This window comes from Vanessa tameamea, chromosome 26 (genome assembly GCF_037043105.1).
Source record: "Vanessa tameamea isolate UH-Manoa-2023 chromosome 26, ilVanTame1 primary haplotype, whole genome shotgun sequence".
Classification (NCBI taxonomy): Eukaryota; Metazoa; Arthropoda; class Insecta; order Lepidoptera; family Nymphalidae; genus Vanessa; species Vanessa tameamea.
In genome coordinates this window covers 6,792,187-6,808,640 of record NC_087334.1, presented here as the reverse complement: position 1 = coordinate 6,808,640, position 16,454 = coordinate 6,792,187, and the positions used below count along the sequence as shown (strand labels likewise).

Genomic DNA, 16,454 nt, shown 5'->3' with positions numbered 1-16,454 from the left:
TTCCTAACTAAAATGACAACATTGATGTACTCGGCTTAAAATGATACAATTAAACAAAATAATTTAAAATTCACTTCGTACTTTCATTACTAGGCGAGAGGAGTCGGGTGTAAATACAAATTAAACACAACACTATGTGGTTGAGTTTGATCCGCAATCACTGGGTCACCTCAGACCAATATTTTACTAAACAAGTAAAATTTTAATATCATATTTAATTCGTGCAGGTCATCTCCCCATCAGGCAAGACAGATGACTGCTTCATCCAAAATATCGACGGTGACCAGTACAGCATCAGGTTCATGCCCAGAGAGAATGGTGTCCATAACATTAATGTGAAGTTCAACGGAGTACACATCCCGGCTTCTCCACTCAGGATCAAGGTATGAGAATCTTATTTTATTATATTTAAAAAAAGAAAAATATCAGCCTTTAAATGTTCCATTCCTAATCTCTTGAGATTAGATGATGATGATGAAAATGAAAATTTGGACCTTATTCCACAACGCTGCTTCAATATGAGACGGTGGACAAATATGAAAGACTTGTGTAGACATTTAACGTAAAAATAGAAATTAAGCTTATTTATTAAATACTGGATTTTTGTCGTTCAAATACAGCAGCTATTCATTTATCTATACTAATATTATAAATACGAAAGTAACTCTTTCACGTTCAAACCAAATGAACGAATTTGATGAAATTTTCTATGCGCTTCAGACAGCTTGAACTCGCAGAATGAACATAAGCTACATTTGTACGCCGAGCATGACGACGACCAATACCTAAATCGCGAGCGAAAACGCGGGCGATAACTAGTCTATCCTATATATAAATACAGCTATAAGTAACTAATATTGTAATTGAAAGACTTAAGACAAGTGAAAAAATTCAATAAAATATAATTAAAAAAACGAATTACGAAATATATTATTGTTAATTTACAAAGAAAATTAATATTTCCGTCATAGAGTAATACTTTGCTTTGCTCTGCGAGATTCTGTAAGAAATGATTTCGTATCTCGCTCGTTAAATTGAACTCAACTAACATAACACCTTATTTAAATAATTAAAAAATGTAATTGTTGTCGTGCAGGTCGGTAAAGATGACGCCGATCCAGCTGCTGTTCACGCGCATGGTCCAGGTCTCGGAAGTGTTAAGACTGGTAAGATACGTTCATACGTTCGCTTAAAACACAAGTACTTATAATTTTTAGGAGTTCTAGAACATACGGTTTCTCTAGTCTGGAGTCACCTTTTGAAGTAACATAATATTTTACAAGGAAACAAACTGAAATACAAGTATTCATAGAAACTTCAGTTATTTATTGGAGAATGCTTAACATTTTTCGGGTGGACTGTGTACATATCAGACTGACTAGGGGCGTCTCTTCACGTTTTCGTAATAATAGTGTCAGGTGGAGTATGCGAGCTTGCGGTCGACTCCGAACCGTCTGTGCCCAATAGCGGTAGCTATAGACTCCTTCAACTGCCTCCCGTTACCTGTTACCTACTATATCTTCTGACCTACCAGAAGCTTCACGATGGTGGCAATATGCGTTCCTCAATGAATTTATGCTGATTTAGACCTCTCGTTTGGGAGTTCTTGAACATGACGGATAATTTATTAGTAAAACCGAATTCTTATTAAATCAAAATCAAATTTGTTAGTAAAACTGTAATATATTAATAATACTGGTAATCGTAAAACAGGCCCCGGGCTAATGGAACATTGTATGATGCGTTTTTAAAGTGCCTGATTTCACAATAATTACAAACTTGTTTTTTTGTAAATAAACTTAGCGGAAGCAGATTTTTAGGATTATTACACACTTTATGTCGCGGTCACACTTCCTTACCAAAGTGTCCATTCAACAGCCCCCGGCCATTTTCTATAAAATAGAATGTCATGAATTTACTTGAGAACTATCGGCAGTGATTACTTCATAATATACCAATATGTATAAAAGCGAAATACGACTGAGTAATCAGGAAATCTTGGAAACACCACCTACAAACTTGAAATTTGGCAGGTAGGTTCCTTATAGGGTGTAGACATCCGCTAAGAACGGATTTTACGAAACTCCACCCCTAAGGGCGTTTGTTTTATACATTTCGCGCGGGTAAATCCACAGGTTCAGCTAGTATATATATATATTAATAATAGACAAATCTTCAATGTGGAATGGTATCAAGTTTGCTAGAAACATCTCCCCTCTCAATAGCAAGTCCGATTCTCTTTACGAAAATAGAATTAACCAATTAGTCTTATCACCAGAGGAGGTAATAAGGCAGGTGCTAGGTCGTAAAGATGCAATATTAATCCAAGGCGTTTTACGTAAATTAACTTGCAACCTAGCTAGTCATCTGATATACATATATATCATCTGATAGACAACGTGCATTAGTCGAAAATATCTGTATAATGAGATGGCCCAGTGGTTAGAACGCGTGCATCTTAACCGTTGATTTCGGGTTCAAACCCAGGCAGGCACCACTGAATTTTCATGTGCTTAATTTGTGTTTATAATTCATCTCGTGCTCGGCGATGAAGGAAAACATCGTGAGGAAACCTGCATGTGTCTAATTTCAACGAAATTCTGCCACATGTGTATTCCACCAACCCGCATCGGAGCAGCGTGGTGGATTACGCTCCAAACCTTCCCCTCAAACGGAGAGGAGGCCTTAGTCCAGCAGTGGGAAATTTACAGGCTGATTATATGTTATGTTTATATGTATGTAATATATCCTGCCTGGAAGTCGACAAGTATTAGCTCCACGCTTTTTTATCATCTATATAATATTGTATTAAATACTATATCTTCTTTAACATCTAGAAGGACTTGGTTGTTTGGAGGAGATGAATAATAATCAGTCACGTGAGCCATTTGCTCGCCTTCATAGAATTAATAATAAAAATATCTGTTACCGGTACGATATTTAATTATGATTTAAATAACTTTTAATTAATTATAATTAAAAAATATTATTTAATATACGAACTTATGTACATAAACAAAAATGTTTCGTAATGTATAATTTGATGAGTACGAAAAGTTTTTAGGACGCAATTCATTGAAATAGATGCAATTAAAATTCTGGCTTCAATTACACGAGTAATTAATAAATGTTTAAATGTAATTAATATGTATGTTATGTCGTTAGATATATCTACTAGCGTTGCATATCGATAGTTAAGGTGTTCGCGATAATATCGATAGTATCGATAGCTCCCCATGAGCAATACTATCGATAGTATTGCAAAAACTATTACTTTTAACCTAAACTATCGATAGTCCAAAAGTATCGATAGATTTGCCGTAATCAATAGTATTGCTCACGGAGAGCTATCTATACTATCGATATATATATCCTGAATAGTTTTCGAGGTCAACTATCGATAGTCAATCTATCGATAGTTCTGCAACGCTGATGTCCACTGTCTAGAGTAACTATTTCCTTATCTCTGATGGTGTGGATATAATTATATATGTATCTGAATTAATAAAAACTTAAATGTTTCTCTGGGTTTCTTAGAATACGATAAGATTATTACTAATTCATAGAATATTTAAGACGAATTTAATTTTAATTAAAATTGAACGAAATTTGAAAATGTGTTCGGATGTGCGATAAGAAATAATTATGAAAATGAAAATTGAATCTTCGCTAGAATTACTTGGAACTATTAAATAATTTACGTATTCGAGTAACAGTAGGGATAAGTCGTAAGTCTCTATGTGCCGGAAGAAATCCTCGTTCCTTTTCTTCCAAGCATCAATACCTTAAGTAGAAATCTGATTATTTCGTTATAACAAAAAAAAAAAACTATTTCACTTAGATTTATTTTAATTACTTAGGTTGGTCGGCAAATGGGATCACCTGGTGGTGAGTGGTCACCACCGCCTATAGACATTGACACTGTAAGAAATATTAACCATTCCTTATATCACCAATGCGCTAACAACCTTGGGGTGTAATATGCTATGTCCCTTGTGATGTGTATCTTAAACATAAATTGAATACTGATAGTATTCAGTTTGTTCTTTCTAACATCGATTGTATTCATGTACCGGTAACAGCTTCGCTTATATTAATAAAGTTTTATAAAATACAAGTGCTCGTAAAAGCCTACTTGAATGAAGTACATTTTTATTTTGAATTATGTATAATAATATTTCCCACTCTTTATTTTATGGACATCTTGTAATTTGTGTTTCAAATTCTAGATATATATTTTTTGGAAAATATTTTTTTAAGTTGCTTTTTGTCATCATCTAACTAGTCCTACTAGTCACGTTTAGGCCATTATTACAAACTCTTATTTTGCGGCCTTTTTAAACAAATCAAATCAATTTTATTCAAGTATACTTCACCACGAAGCGTTTTTGAATCTTTGATATTAAAATACTACCACCGTTTCGGAAAGCGGCCTCCAGCGAGAAGAAACGGCAAGAAGTTCGCATTGTTGCTCTTTTGAAATAAACATATTTACAATGCTGTTTTTTTTACAAAGTGTCCTGTGATGGAACCCGAGCCTAAATCCAGGCGATTTTTTTTTAAAGTACTGTTTTAATGAATAATAAGATTTATTTATTAATTTAGTCATAATAAACTTTTTAAATTTTGTAAATGGTAACTTATTTGACTTGATTTTTGGCACAAATTATAATAGCAAGCTTTGTATAATGTTTAAGTATAGCTTTTGCTCACTCGGTTAAGTGGAAACGGCTTAAAATTTCGCTTTGTCAATGACAATACAGTTGAAATTAATCTCTAAAAACAATGTTCCGCAGGTGCCAAAACTGATTTGATAATCGACACGTGCAATGCGGGCGCTGGTATCCTGGCTGTTACCATGGATGGTCCATCCAGGGTCGCCATGGACTGTACTGAGGTTGAAGAAGGTTACAAGGTAGATCAAAGTTAAATATATTATATATAATTACGACTTCCGTGGTCTAGTAGTGTGTACACCGGTTTTCATGGGTACGTCACTCCGAGGTCCCGGGTTCGATTCCCGACCGAGTCGATGTAGAAAAAGTTCATTAGTTTTCAATGTTGTCTTGTTCTGGGTGTTTGTGGTGCCGTCGTTACTTCTGATTTTCCATGACACAAGTGCTTTAGCTACTTACATTGGGATCAGAGTAATGTATGTGATGTTGTCCAATATTTGTTTATTATTTATTATTAAAAATAATTGATATCATCCTGACCGATTTCGGCATCTCAAAGGAGAGCAGCCAACTAAGCAGGACGCAAATATATAGTGCGCAAACACAGGTAGGCTCTCTACTCCGTCACTCTCAAAATCCGATGGTTTTACACGACTGGAAAAAGCTCAGGTGAAAAACACAATATACATATATAATATTGGACCGATCTGGAATTTTAACCCCGAACCTCCTAGACCAACGACGCAGTCAAGTCGCTTCGTAATTACATCATATATAGAAATAAAATTTTAAATAAATATAATATTTTATAAAAAAAAACAAACAAATATTATAAGCGTTAAGAACCTCTCGACGACCTCTTCAATTTTCTCCATTTATTTCTTTTTAAGCAATTTCCATTGATAGATTCAGAAAATATTTTTTTCCTATCCGTTTTTTTTAACCTTTGGTTACCTATTATGTACCTTTCAGACCAATTAGGGTTTTTTACAATTTGATGTACAACATTTATATATTATGGAAATGAAGGATCTTATCTTACGCCTCTGCGAATTCTATTTTTGAACTTTTCCTAAGAGGATTTTGCACTCTTCAAGGTTGTCCACATACTACAGGTGATATATCTAATCGAAGGCTTTAGCGAAACAGCTTTAATAGCTTTAATAAATGTCTTGCCAGATGTGTTATCTGGTACCCTGATTTTCCATTCCTTTAGAGATTTTTCTCTTATTTTTTAATCATATTGGTTTGAATATTCTTTTTAACTTTATGGTTATTTTTATTCACCGTATAGATTTTTGTAAAATTTGGTGCATTTTCTATGATTTTGAACCTTGGGTATACTTCTTTGATATATCAAATTTAAAATATTTATTAGTTGCTAGATGTATTTCAATAAATCTAAAGTTTTAGCTTCTCGTACTACAAATTCTTATTACGATTCGTTTTAATATTTCTTGATATTTAAAATATAATAAATAAACATAAGAAATATTATTATTGTATAATTTATTCTGAACGAAGATCGTTGAGCTACAAGGGCATTTACTACAAGGTTCAAATCATAGAACCTCTTTTGTTTCTTCATTCGTGTAGATATCCATCGATATTAGATAAAAACAGTTCCCTAACAAATTGGTCTTCGCTCAGCTTATAAAATGTTTGCTTAGTCATTATTCGGCTATTCGTTAGTGCTAACAAATGTCACACGGAAAGAAGTTTTTTTTTTCAAAATTGGACCAAATAGTTTTCACTACTATTAATGCTTTGCAAGTTTTATGTCATATACATTTTTATTTATCATTTATACCTTAAGTTATGCTTTAAATTATTCTATATCCTTTGGGGAGCGTATTCTTTTATACTTATTAGTACACAACATTTTTGTACATATCAACATCCATAGTTTATATTGTTGTTATGTTGTTCTTATTTGTAATACGTAAACTAGTATATCGAAACCGTATTCTTAAATAGGTGGTCGTATAAGACCGTGTAGGGATTGGTTAAAATCTAGTAAGTGATAATACTTTGAATACGAAAATACTACCTACTTGCTGGTTTACCTCATTGCTAAAATAGTATTAGTCTCTGATCAATTGTAAGAAGCAATACAATTAATATATATATATATATATATATATATATATATATGTATGTATTGCTTTTTTATCTGGGCTTGCTCGTTATAGTTTTTTACCGTCTATGAAATTCCGACGTCCTTGTCCAAAGTATTTGGTTTATTTGAACGAATAATTTGGATTTATTTTTGTAACACTTTTTGTTATGTCATTGAATTGGTGAATTCAATGATTGTATTATCACTGAAATAGTACTTAATTATTAAATATCTGTTTCTTGCTGCTGAAGGAATAAAATTGTAAGTTGTAAATTATTACATAATATTAACAGATTCGAACGTTATCTGTAGCGTCATGTTTTTTTTTAATTGTGTAAAATATGCAAAGGTAAATGCATACTGCCAAAAGTTATTCTCATCTCGTCGACCATTAAGTTAATCAGAAAACAGGATGCTGGTATTTAAATAGGAAAAACAATATTCTAGAAGAGCTTCATGGTAATTTCATTCTTGAAGAATAATAGCATTAAAGGTTATTTTGCAATACGTGGCATTTAGGGCCTTTTGCTCTGCATTAATTTAGAAGATTTTCATTTGCACTTTAAATTCCCAGGTTCGATACACACCCCTGGCCCCCGGCTTCTACTACATGAGTGTGAAGTATAACGGACATCATATCGTCGGATCGCCTTTCAAGATCGAAGCGTCTGGTAATTTTAACATTCAATTATAAAAAAAAAATCGAGATAAGAAATTATTTTTAGCGATATCCAATTGATAATGATCGCTAGTAAATCGGTTATAGATTTGACTGTTCTACTTTTGCTGAGATTGCTTCTGTATGTATATTTATAATGTCTTGTTCCGGATATATTATAACGTACTAAATTTACACGGAAATTTGAACGTGGGAAATACTCGTAAGTACTTAAAACGGTGAACTGGTACAAGTTCTATATAAAATTTCATTACCATCGAATCAGCGGTTTATCTAACAGACAGATATTATTAATTTATTATATTAATATGTATACATATTTTCCTATTTATTGGGATAAAAGTATCTTGGAGAGTGTTTGTCTTGTGAAGTTTAATTACATATATTCTGTTTAATCGTATGCGCGTTACTAAAACATGAATATCTTTAAAATTAATCGTTTCATGGCATGTAGATATACCAATATAGACACGATACTATTTATAGAAAAAAACATGACTATATTTTAAAATTAATTTTAAGCTTGATAAACATAAATCACTTTATAGGTAAAAGAAACATACTAGAATGTATGTTTCTTTTAGATAGACGAATAAAAATAATGTCTAATGTAGGAACACTAATGGTTTTTTAAGAACCATTTATTTAAATGGCGTGATTATTATTTATGGATTCAATTATACGATACTAAAACCTGCCATTTTTTAAATAATAATCGTAACGTTGTTTTATCGAAATATATATTTGGTATTGCAAATGTTTGTCATTATGTTTTGAAAATGGAATATGTAGGTATTTGTAAGTCATCAAATTCATCAACATCGGTTAGCGTTGTTCTAAATAACACCCGATATTAGATCGAATAACTGTTAAATGCATTGCTCAGATTACTTTTATAAGGTAGATGAGATAGGCCAATTTAAGCCGATTAAGTAAGCTGCTTAGATACCATCGTTATCAAATGCTTTAGTAATGTTAAAACCCTCACCTTACATTCAGAATCATCGCTGATTTTCGAAATATCCAGATGACAATCTGGTTTAAGTCGAATGATGATTCTGACTTTCGAAATTTCGAAAATTCTAGGTGAAAACCTGGCCGAAATCGGTGCACAAGAGACATCGTCGGTGACAGTGGAAACGGTTCAGAAGGTTTCAAAGGGCGCTCAGAAGCAGGGTCCAGTTCTGCCACACTTCAAGTCTGATGCCACGAAGGTTACGAGCAAAGGCATGGGATTGAAGAAGGCGTACCTGAACAAGCACAATCAGTTCACAGTGCACGCTGGTGATGCTGGTGAGTTGATCTTTAGCTTCCGTATATATTCATCTATACAAAATACTGGAATCTGGAATCAAATATTTTAAATACTTTAGAATATTCAAAACTAACTCATTATAAAAATTGGTTTTCTTAGTTAGTCCTTTTTGCAGAAGGATATAATTAATTTGATAAATACCTACAAATTGTTTTTGGTTCATATCATATCATACTCCTTAATTTTACTAATTACTTCGCTAATAAATTCGCAAGAATTAGTTAAAATAAAAGACATTTTTTTAATTAAATCGATCTTAGCTGTTCCGTATTCAATGAAGCTTCTATTGTTTATACAATTCTCGATCAAGGTAGTTTCGGAACAATTTTTCACCGATAATTAATTTAAATCTCTTAATAATAATAATAATTTCGTTTATTTAAGACATTTAATAGTCCACTTGTTAGTTACAAAAGACTCATTACAACTATGTTAGTACAACAAAAGATATTACGACAGAAAAAAACAGAATACAAAAAAAAGGAAATATATTATTTGCTTAACCTAACGTCACGTTAATATTTAATTTTATTGAATTTACATCCAGAAAAACTATGAATTTTTTATCCACTTTATAATCTATTTTCTGACATATCTAGATTTTAATCTTATCTGTTTTATTAAGTGTATGTGTGTTACACAGCTGAAGTGTTTTTGTATAATCGATTTTTAATAAAATTTTGTTTAGCCTTGTTTTGTTTTAGTAGTAGTTTTGTTTAGTTTTGTATATTTTTGTAGTTTAAATTTCGAATATCAATCGCTTGAATAATCTTTATCAATCTTCATCAGGTAACAACATCTTGTACGTCGGCATCTACGGTCCTAAAGGGCCTTGCGATGAAGTTCAGCTCAAGCACAAGGGCAAGAACAACTATGAGTGCTGGTACGTCGTCAGGGACAGGGGAGAGTACATCGTCATCGTCAAGTGGGGTGATGACCACATCCCCGGATCACCCTACAAGGTGGAAGTCTAAATATAGTCAATCTGCGTATGTAGCACCACCTGCAACATCATCTAGTATTATATTAAATAAATGATTTAAATCGTGTGTATTTTCGAAATTATGTTTAGTTAAATTCGTTTTGAAAATAGTTTGTCCAAATTTAGTAAATTATAATCTACATACGCTGCTTTCTAAATTTAATCTTAATTTAGTAATATTTCTATAATATTGTTGGATTATTTGATTTCGGAATTGATCTCTTTTCGATCTGAAACGTTCTCTACCATTCACTGTCGTTTTGTGTTTTTCATGTTTTTGTATTCCTACGACGTTATTATCTACTTTACGTCACGAATTGTAATTCTCTTTCGTAATTAGCATTTTATTAATGTTTATTTCGATATCAACATTCTAGTCGACTCGTGTCTGTGTTTTTTTTTTTTTTAATTTATATGATTCTCGTTTAGTTTTTAGGGCGACTAAATGACAATACATATAAAGTATTATTTCAAAATATTCCCTTTTATTGTTTAAGTCGTAAGATGTAATTTATAAATCGTAAGATTTAAGCGAATTTTTCATTGTTAATTTTATGTCTGTTTGTTTGTAAATCTTCTGCGACTTTTTTTTTTAAAAAGTTCGTAGGAAGAGTTTATAATTCGCTTATTGTCTTTAGACCGAGGCTTATCATAGACATTAGATTTTTCTTGTCCGTTTTTAATATTACTAACTCGTATCTAAAATCTTTGTCTATGATTCGTCTGTTTTTTTTTAAATGAATTGCATCTTATTTTTATATTTCTTAAAGTATGATATTTTGCTTTCTAATTTTGAATGGTTTGAGCTGTATGAATTTTACCTACGTAGGTAGAATGATCCCTTATATTTGTAAATACCTATTTTAAGTACCTATTCAATAATGTATTTGCGACTGTTTACTAAATAAAAACGAGAAAAGTGTTGAAATGTCTTTTAATAATCGACTCTACCTTTTGAATCTCCCACAAGTTAAAAAAAGAACTTTTATTTTCTCTCTTTATTACGTACACAATAAAAAAGGAATACTATAAAATATTGTGTTATATTTTGTATAGTCACCATCGCCGAAACTGAATGCCAGCTTTAATGGTTATGCAGAAGTGACTTCAATTCAGTTTCAAGGATATTAACAGCTTGATCCATACTAAGTTATACGTGAAGTTAAATAAGTTCTTGTAAAAATAATCAAGTAAGTGAATAATTTCAAACTTATTCTGTAAATGATATATGTAGATACTCTAGTATATACTTAGTTGATAGCATGGGCACCAAACGATCCCCTCTAGGCTGTTTCAAAAATAAATAATTCATCAGTGTGATTGTTACACGATTCTGACGAAAGAGTTTCTCTCGAAAGAGTCTCTTCTCAAGTCTGTGGGATCTACCGTTGGTAGAATTAAGACGTCCAATAAGCAAGTGTAATGCTTCTATTTTAAATAAGAATTTTTGAATTTGAATATATTTATTTTTATCAATTAAGTACATTGACAGCAATAATATGTTTGATCTTAATGAACGTGGAATTTTATTGATGTCTAAATGGGCTTTGGTGACACAAATGTATCCTGTCAAAATTTTGCTTGTCAACTGTTTCAAAGAAAATGTTCCACGGGTACGTTTCTAAATATACTCTTCAGGGACTGAGGTACGTAAATAAAATGAAATATTTCTTGGCGTAGTTGTAATTATTTTTATTCGATTTTAAGTAACAAAAAGTATTCGTCCACTTTCATCTAAAATCTTAAACGGGAACGCTAGACGAAGCGAAACTATTATAAAACGAAATTACTTACAAAAATATGTATTTAATCATAGTAATAAGTGTACACTTAACTAAAAATAAAAATCAATACAGTATCACATGTCTACTTAATATAGAGAGATATTGGCGATCTACTCATCCCTTACAACCGAATTAAAAAAAAAAAAAAAATTAATAAACTCTCGGCTTAATGTCATCTATCTACATTTTGCACAAGCACTAAAACAATTCGGAAGAGATTAAAATATTGCCGTGTGATTACAATAAAAACAATGTTTTTTTTTTTAATTTGTACAAGAACTTAATATTAGCATTTGGCTAACTTTGTGACGTATGGACAGACGGCATTCGAAAGTTCCCACGGAACCCGGTCCGGATCACAAATAACCACAACCTAACGATTCGTAACCTAATATAAAAGATCAATAGCAAATCAATTTAGACGAAAGATCTTCGAAAAATACACCTTCCCCGATTCGACTTCTATCACATTGTTTTTTTAAAACTATCCGTTTTGAAATTAAACAAATCAACAATATTTCGTATACATCAAAATTAGTCTAATTACGATCGACTGAATATACTAGACAATTGATAGTCTAACTGTGTTTGATTTTTGTTTAAAAAATGTTAGAATAAATTGAGAACTGAAAATGTGTAGTGCAATCATATTGCAAAAAAGTGTGGACAATGATTTAAGATTAGTGATGTGCTACCAATTGTCTAATTTTCATTATCGATAAAATATATGTCAACGAAAAAATTTCAACTGTTAAGTGCGATCAAAAACTTAAACATTGATGGTTATCACCAAAATAAATTTATAATTAATCGAATTCACTTTATGTGAATAAATTTGATTGACTCTGAAGTAACATTTTCTGTTGCGTTGTATCCAAATACCAAACGACATCTTACGTCTAATATAATTGAGCATAAGCATAGACTTAAAAGGAAAAAAAAAATATTTTCAATAAATTTCAAGTTTTCTCAAAAAATGTGTTTCATTATTTACAAAATATTTACAAAAGTGCGTTTTTATCGATATCGATAGATGAGAGAAAGCAATTTTGGCCACCTGTCGATATATTACATATAAACGTATCGTACAAATGCAAATAGAAAATGTATTCAGCCTTCGAGATTGAAGATTAACATATTACAATCAATAATAGGATATAAATAAAAAATGTATCCTACTATAATATATCGCAATCATTATTATTTTTCACCTTCGTATGTCATTCTTATTGAAGTTTCTTAAATGATTTCAAAATAATAATATACTATATTACTGATAAAGAAATACAAGATTTATAAGAAATAAGAGATACTATCACAACCTTTAACTTCAGTTTGAAGTCTACATCCATTAAATCTTATTAAAAAAGGTACAATAATTCATTACCACCAATCCCATCCTAGAAACAATGTACAAATCTGAAGGAAGACCACATTTTCTAAATCAGTAATTAGAATTAACTAATGATCGCTGTGTAAAGATAAATGAAAAATATATAAAGCTAATTAAGTTTTTATTCGATCTAAGTAGGAACTGAGTGCAAATGTGATGGTTTAAGAGATCTGTCATGTTTAGTACATGTTTACGTATACGACAAAAATGCAAATGAAATAATGTAATATTTTAAAATTGAATTTGTATTTTATCGATATTGTAACTTCACTATTAATGTATCGTTCAGGAACTCTGTTTTTCATTAAACAACAATCAACATATTACATTTAAATATATTGCTTATTACGGGTTTAAAACGACGAAATTATTTTCTATTGTTGGTACATTATTGAATACTTCTCGTAAAATGTTTTCTTTTTAAAAATTATAGCTATTTTATTCAAAATAAAGTTTGTTTGTTACATTCAGTACTTTAGAGTTTATAATTTACACGTTAAAATGTGATAAGACTCACAGAATAATTAAAACATCGAAGTGTAGAGTATTATTACGTTTGTAAAGCCTTTTTATTATGCAATTGTATTATTATTTTTTCCTATAAATTTTTTAAAGAGATTTTCTGACATTATTGCTTTGAAATTTTAATATAAAGATTAGTTTTCTTAAAGGCAACAGTGTATATAAGGTTTGCTGTGATTTGTTTTCATAATAAGAAATCTCTAAAAGATTTGTTATTACTAATTAATAATTAAATAAGGATTTAAATACCTACGAGAACCTGATAAATGAGTGACTGTGCTTTAATGAAAACTAATCAGTAATAAATTCGAGCGTGATTTACATAAAATTTGAAATCACATTTCATACAATATTTGTTACATATCTACTCGCAGATTCAGAATATTTATACACAATATCGATATAAGTCTAAAAACATGAACTTCGCATCACTAGTGACAAACAAATTTCGTATTTCATACATAATACCACTGTCTTGGAGAGCGAGATTCTAAACATTTTAATAATTTTTGTTTATTTTTTTATAGACTAATAATACCATCATAAGTTCTAAGGTAAGTGCACCTACAGAAACGGCAAGGGGGTTACTGTTTGTCTTTGTGAGCTAAGGAGTGGGGCAGAATGTGTTCTGCGGGCAAGAGTGCCGAGGGCTGGTGAGCGTAATTCCGAATTTGGTGAAGTGATATCAATTGGTTAGGGAACGAGTTTGGCTGCTGTTTTCCTTGCTGGAAATGAAGTGGATCGTACAAATATGGTCTCGTTGGAAGCGCACTGTGATGCGACAGTCCGTTAAGATGAGGAGCCATCGAGTTTATGGGAGTGAAGGCGGAGTTCGCGGCGGACGAAACTGGGGGTTGTATGCGGTCTTCTTGACTTTCGTGCTGGGCAAACAATGCCCGCTGCTGCTGAAGCTGCTGTTCGTGATGATCATCGCTTTCTCGTTGTTGATGATATCCACCCTCATCGGACATGTGAGCCGCTGAATCTGGGCTTACTTTCGGCCAGTAGGGGTGATCAGCAAAAGGTGCGGCCGTCGGGGCAGCTGCCGCTAGGGACCTATTGAGCCCGCTCAGTCCCAAAGCAGATATCGGCGGTCGCTTGTCGGCCCTCTCGGCGTGCTTGTTCATATGCTTACTTAAGTACGTTTCCTGGGTATAGCTTTTACCGCAGTACTGGCAGATGTGCGTCTTCAGATGTTTCGACTCTTTATGTTTCGGAATGTGTTCCAGTAGATCCTTCTCGTGTGTGAAACACTTGTAGCAAGAATTGCATTTGAACGGCTTGTCGGTTTGATGACAGCGACTGTGACTTTGGAGGTTAGAGAGCTGGGAGAAGGCTTTGGTGCATCCGATTTGAGTGCATCGGTAAGGTTTATCGCCGGTGTGAGTGCGAATGTGTTGCTGTAGATGAGAGAGTTGCGTGAACTTGCGCTGACAAATTTCGCAGCGGTAAGGCTTGATACCCAAGTGTATGCGGGAATGTTGCGCCAAGTATGAGGAGTTCGCGAAGGCTTTCGGACACTGGGTGCAGCGATAGGGCTTCGCTTCGCGGAGGTGGATCTGCGTGTGTAGCTGGAGATCCGCTTTTGAGCCAAAGACCTGGAAGGAAGCAAAAACAATAGGTTAATAATTTCATAGTAAGATAATGATGTTTACTAATAACTAACTTAATTCAGTATATTCTTCCTATTTTTTATAGATTTTTTTTACTTTATTATAATATCGCTTAATTAAAAATATTATATTGAATTTATACACTGTGGCATAGTATCATCGGAACGCGAATTATGCCCTTGAACGACATCCGCAGGTAGCCGGAACTAATTGTGCTGAGTTTCAAAGTATTTTTTATTTACTCAAGAGACGAACACGGCAATAAAGACAGGATGCCACCTTCACGGCGTTTTTCACGCATCTTGGGTAGCTAACTTCCTCAAAGTTAATCTACTAAAGAACACGACTAATTATAAATAATATATTTATTTTGGTTCATTTTCATTAACCGTGTAATTGAAACTACTAATGTAGTTAATAAAATGATTGAAGATAGTATTGATGAATTCAGTCTATCTATTCAACCTGAAGCGGTCTAGAATGATGTTTCTAAACTAGTTTTAAGTACCTAGATACCGGAGGTATCGCGTGCCAAATATGTTCATAATAGAATGTCGGCAATCTTTGCACATTCAAAAGCTGTTTTGGTACGGCATCGATACTCATTGTGATATTCCAAATTAGTTTCTGAGCTAAAACCGAAACGTCATCCTACCGAGACGTTTTATTCACTGTCCAACAATGAAACTGTGGGCCACGTTCCTTCGGGCACCGAAATCTATTGAAGAAACACGACTCAATTTTAACTCCTCTATCAAATTTATAGATGTATTCAAAGTACCATCGCTCTTAACATCATGGCATAGAGTTCAAAATATTTCACCAGTTCTAGATTTATATTGTCGAAAACAGCATATCAATGTATAAAATTTAAAATGCTTGTGATAAAGATTAGTTTGCAAGCAAATTTGGACTTTTATATTATGATAATAGAGATGATTTCCGTGTATTCATCGGGGATGCTGTTAGTGCCTCGCGTTTACCAGAGCTATAGGATTCGGTAGCACGTTGCATGACTTGTAAGAATACGCAAACACGACCACGATTGGTCACAGCCTGAACATAATTAAAGTTTGGAGCACTACTTAATGGCATGAGGCTGGAAATTCGAGGTGGTGGCTGACTTTTAATAGGACTTCGTGAAGGATTGATTCACCGCAGAGGAATCTCTGTTAAATTAATGTATTGTTGTTACACCTTCCGCTCTATCTAAAACGACTTCAGCTACTTAGGAATTCTCATTTGCTTGTAATGATTTCGTTAAAGAATCGCTGACAAGTTAAGATGTACGAAATTATTATAAAGCAAAAAAAATGTTCTCTGCGCAAGCAAAAACAGCCAAGCAAATCGTACAATTTGTATAACTAATGA

At 32.6% G+C, this 16,454-nt stretch overlaps 2 protein-coding genes across 17 annotated transcripts in view; one reads left to right on the top strand and one right to left on the bottom strand.

The window, feature by feature from the left end:
- Window positions 1-10,699, top strand: part of LOC113393859 (filamin-A) — a 90,127-nt gene extending 79,428 nt beyond the window's left edge. For all 11 annotated transcript variants that reach the window (XM_026630968.2, XM_026630964.2, XM_026630965.2 and 8 more), the window contains 6 exons: window positions 228-383; window positions 1,097-1,166; window positions 4,797-4,915; window positions 7,370-7,466; window positions 8,561-8,767; window positions 9,579-10,699. In XM_026630968.2, coding sequence (XP_026486753.1) covers window positions 228-383; window positions 1,097-1,166; window positions 4,797-4,915; window positions 7,370-7,466; window positions 8,561-8,767; window positions 9,579-9,763 — 834 coding nt within the window. In that variant the 3' untranslated portion in view covers window positions 9,764-10,699. The remainder of the gene's footprint in view (window positions 1-227; window positions 384-1,096; window positions 1,167-4,796; window positions 4,916-7,369; window positions 7,467-8,560; window positions 8,768-9,578) is intronic.
- A 739-nt stretch (window positions 10,700-11,438) lies between these two features.
- Window positions 11,439-16,454, bottom strand: part of LOC113393854 (zinc finger protein rotund-like) — a 167,470-nt gene continuing 162,454 nt past the window's right edge. For all 6 annotated transcript variants that reach the window (XM_026630943.2, XM_026630945.2, XM_026630944.2 and 3 more), the window contains one exon: window positions 11,439-15,068. In XM_026630943.2, coding sequence (XP_026486728.1) covers window positions 14,055-15,068 — 1,014 coding nt within the window. In that variant the 3' untranslated portion in view covers window positions 11,439-14,054. The remainder of the gene's footprint in view (window positions 15,069-16,454) is intronic.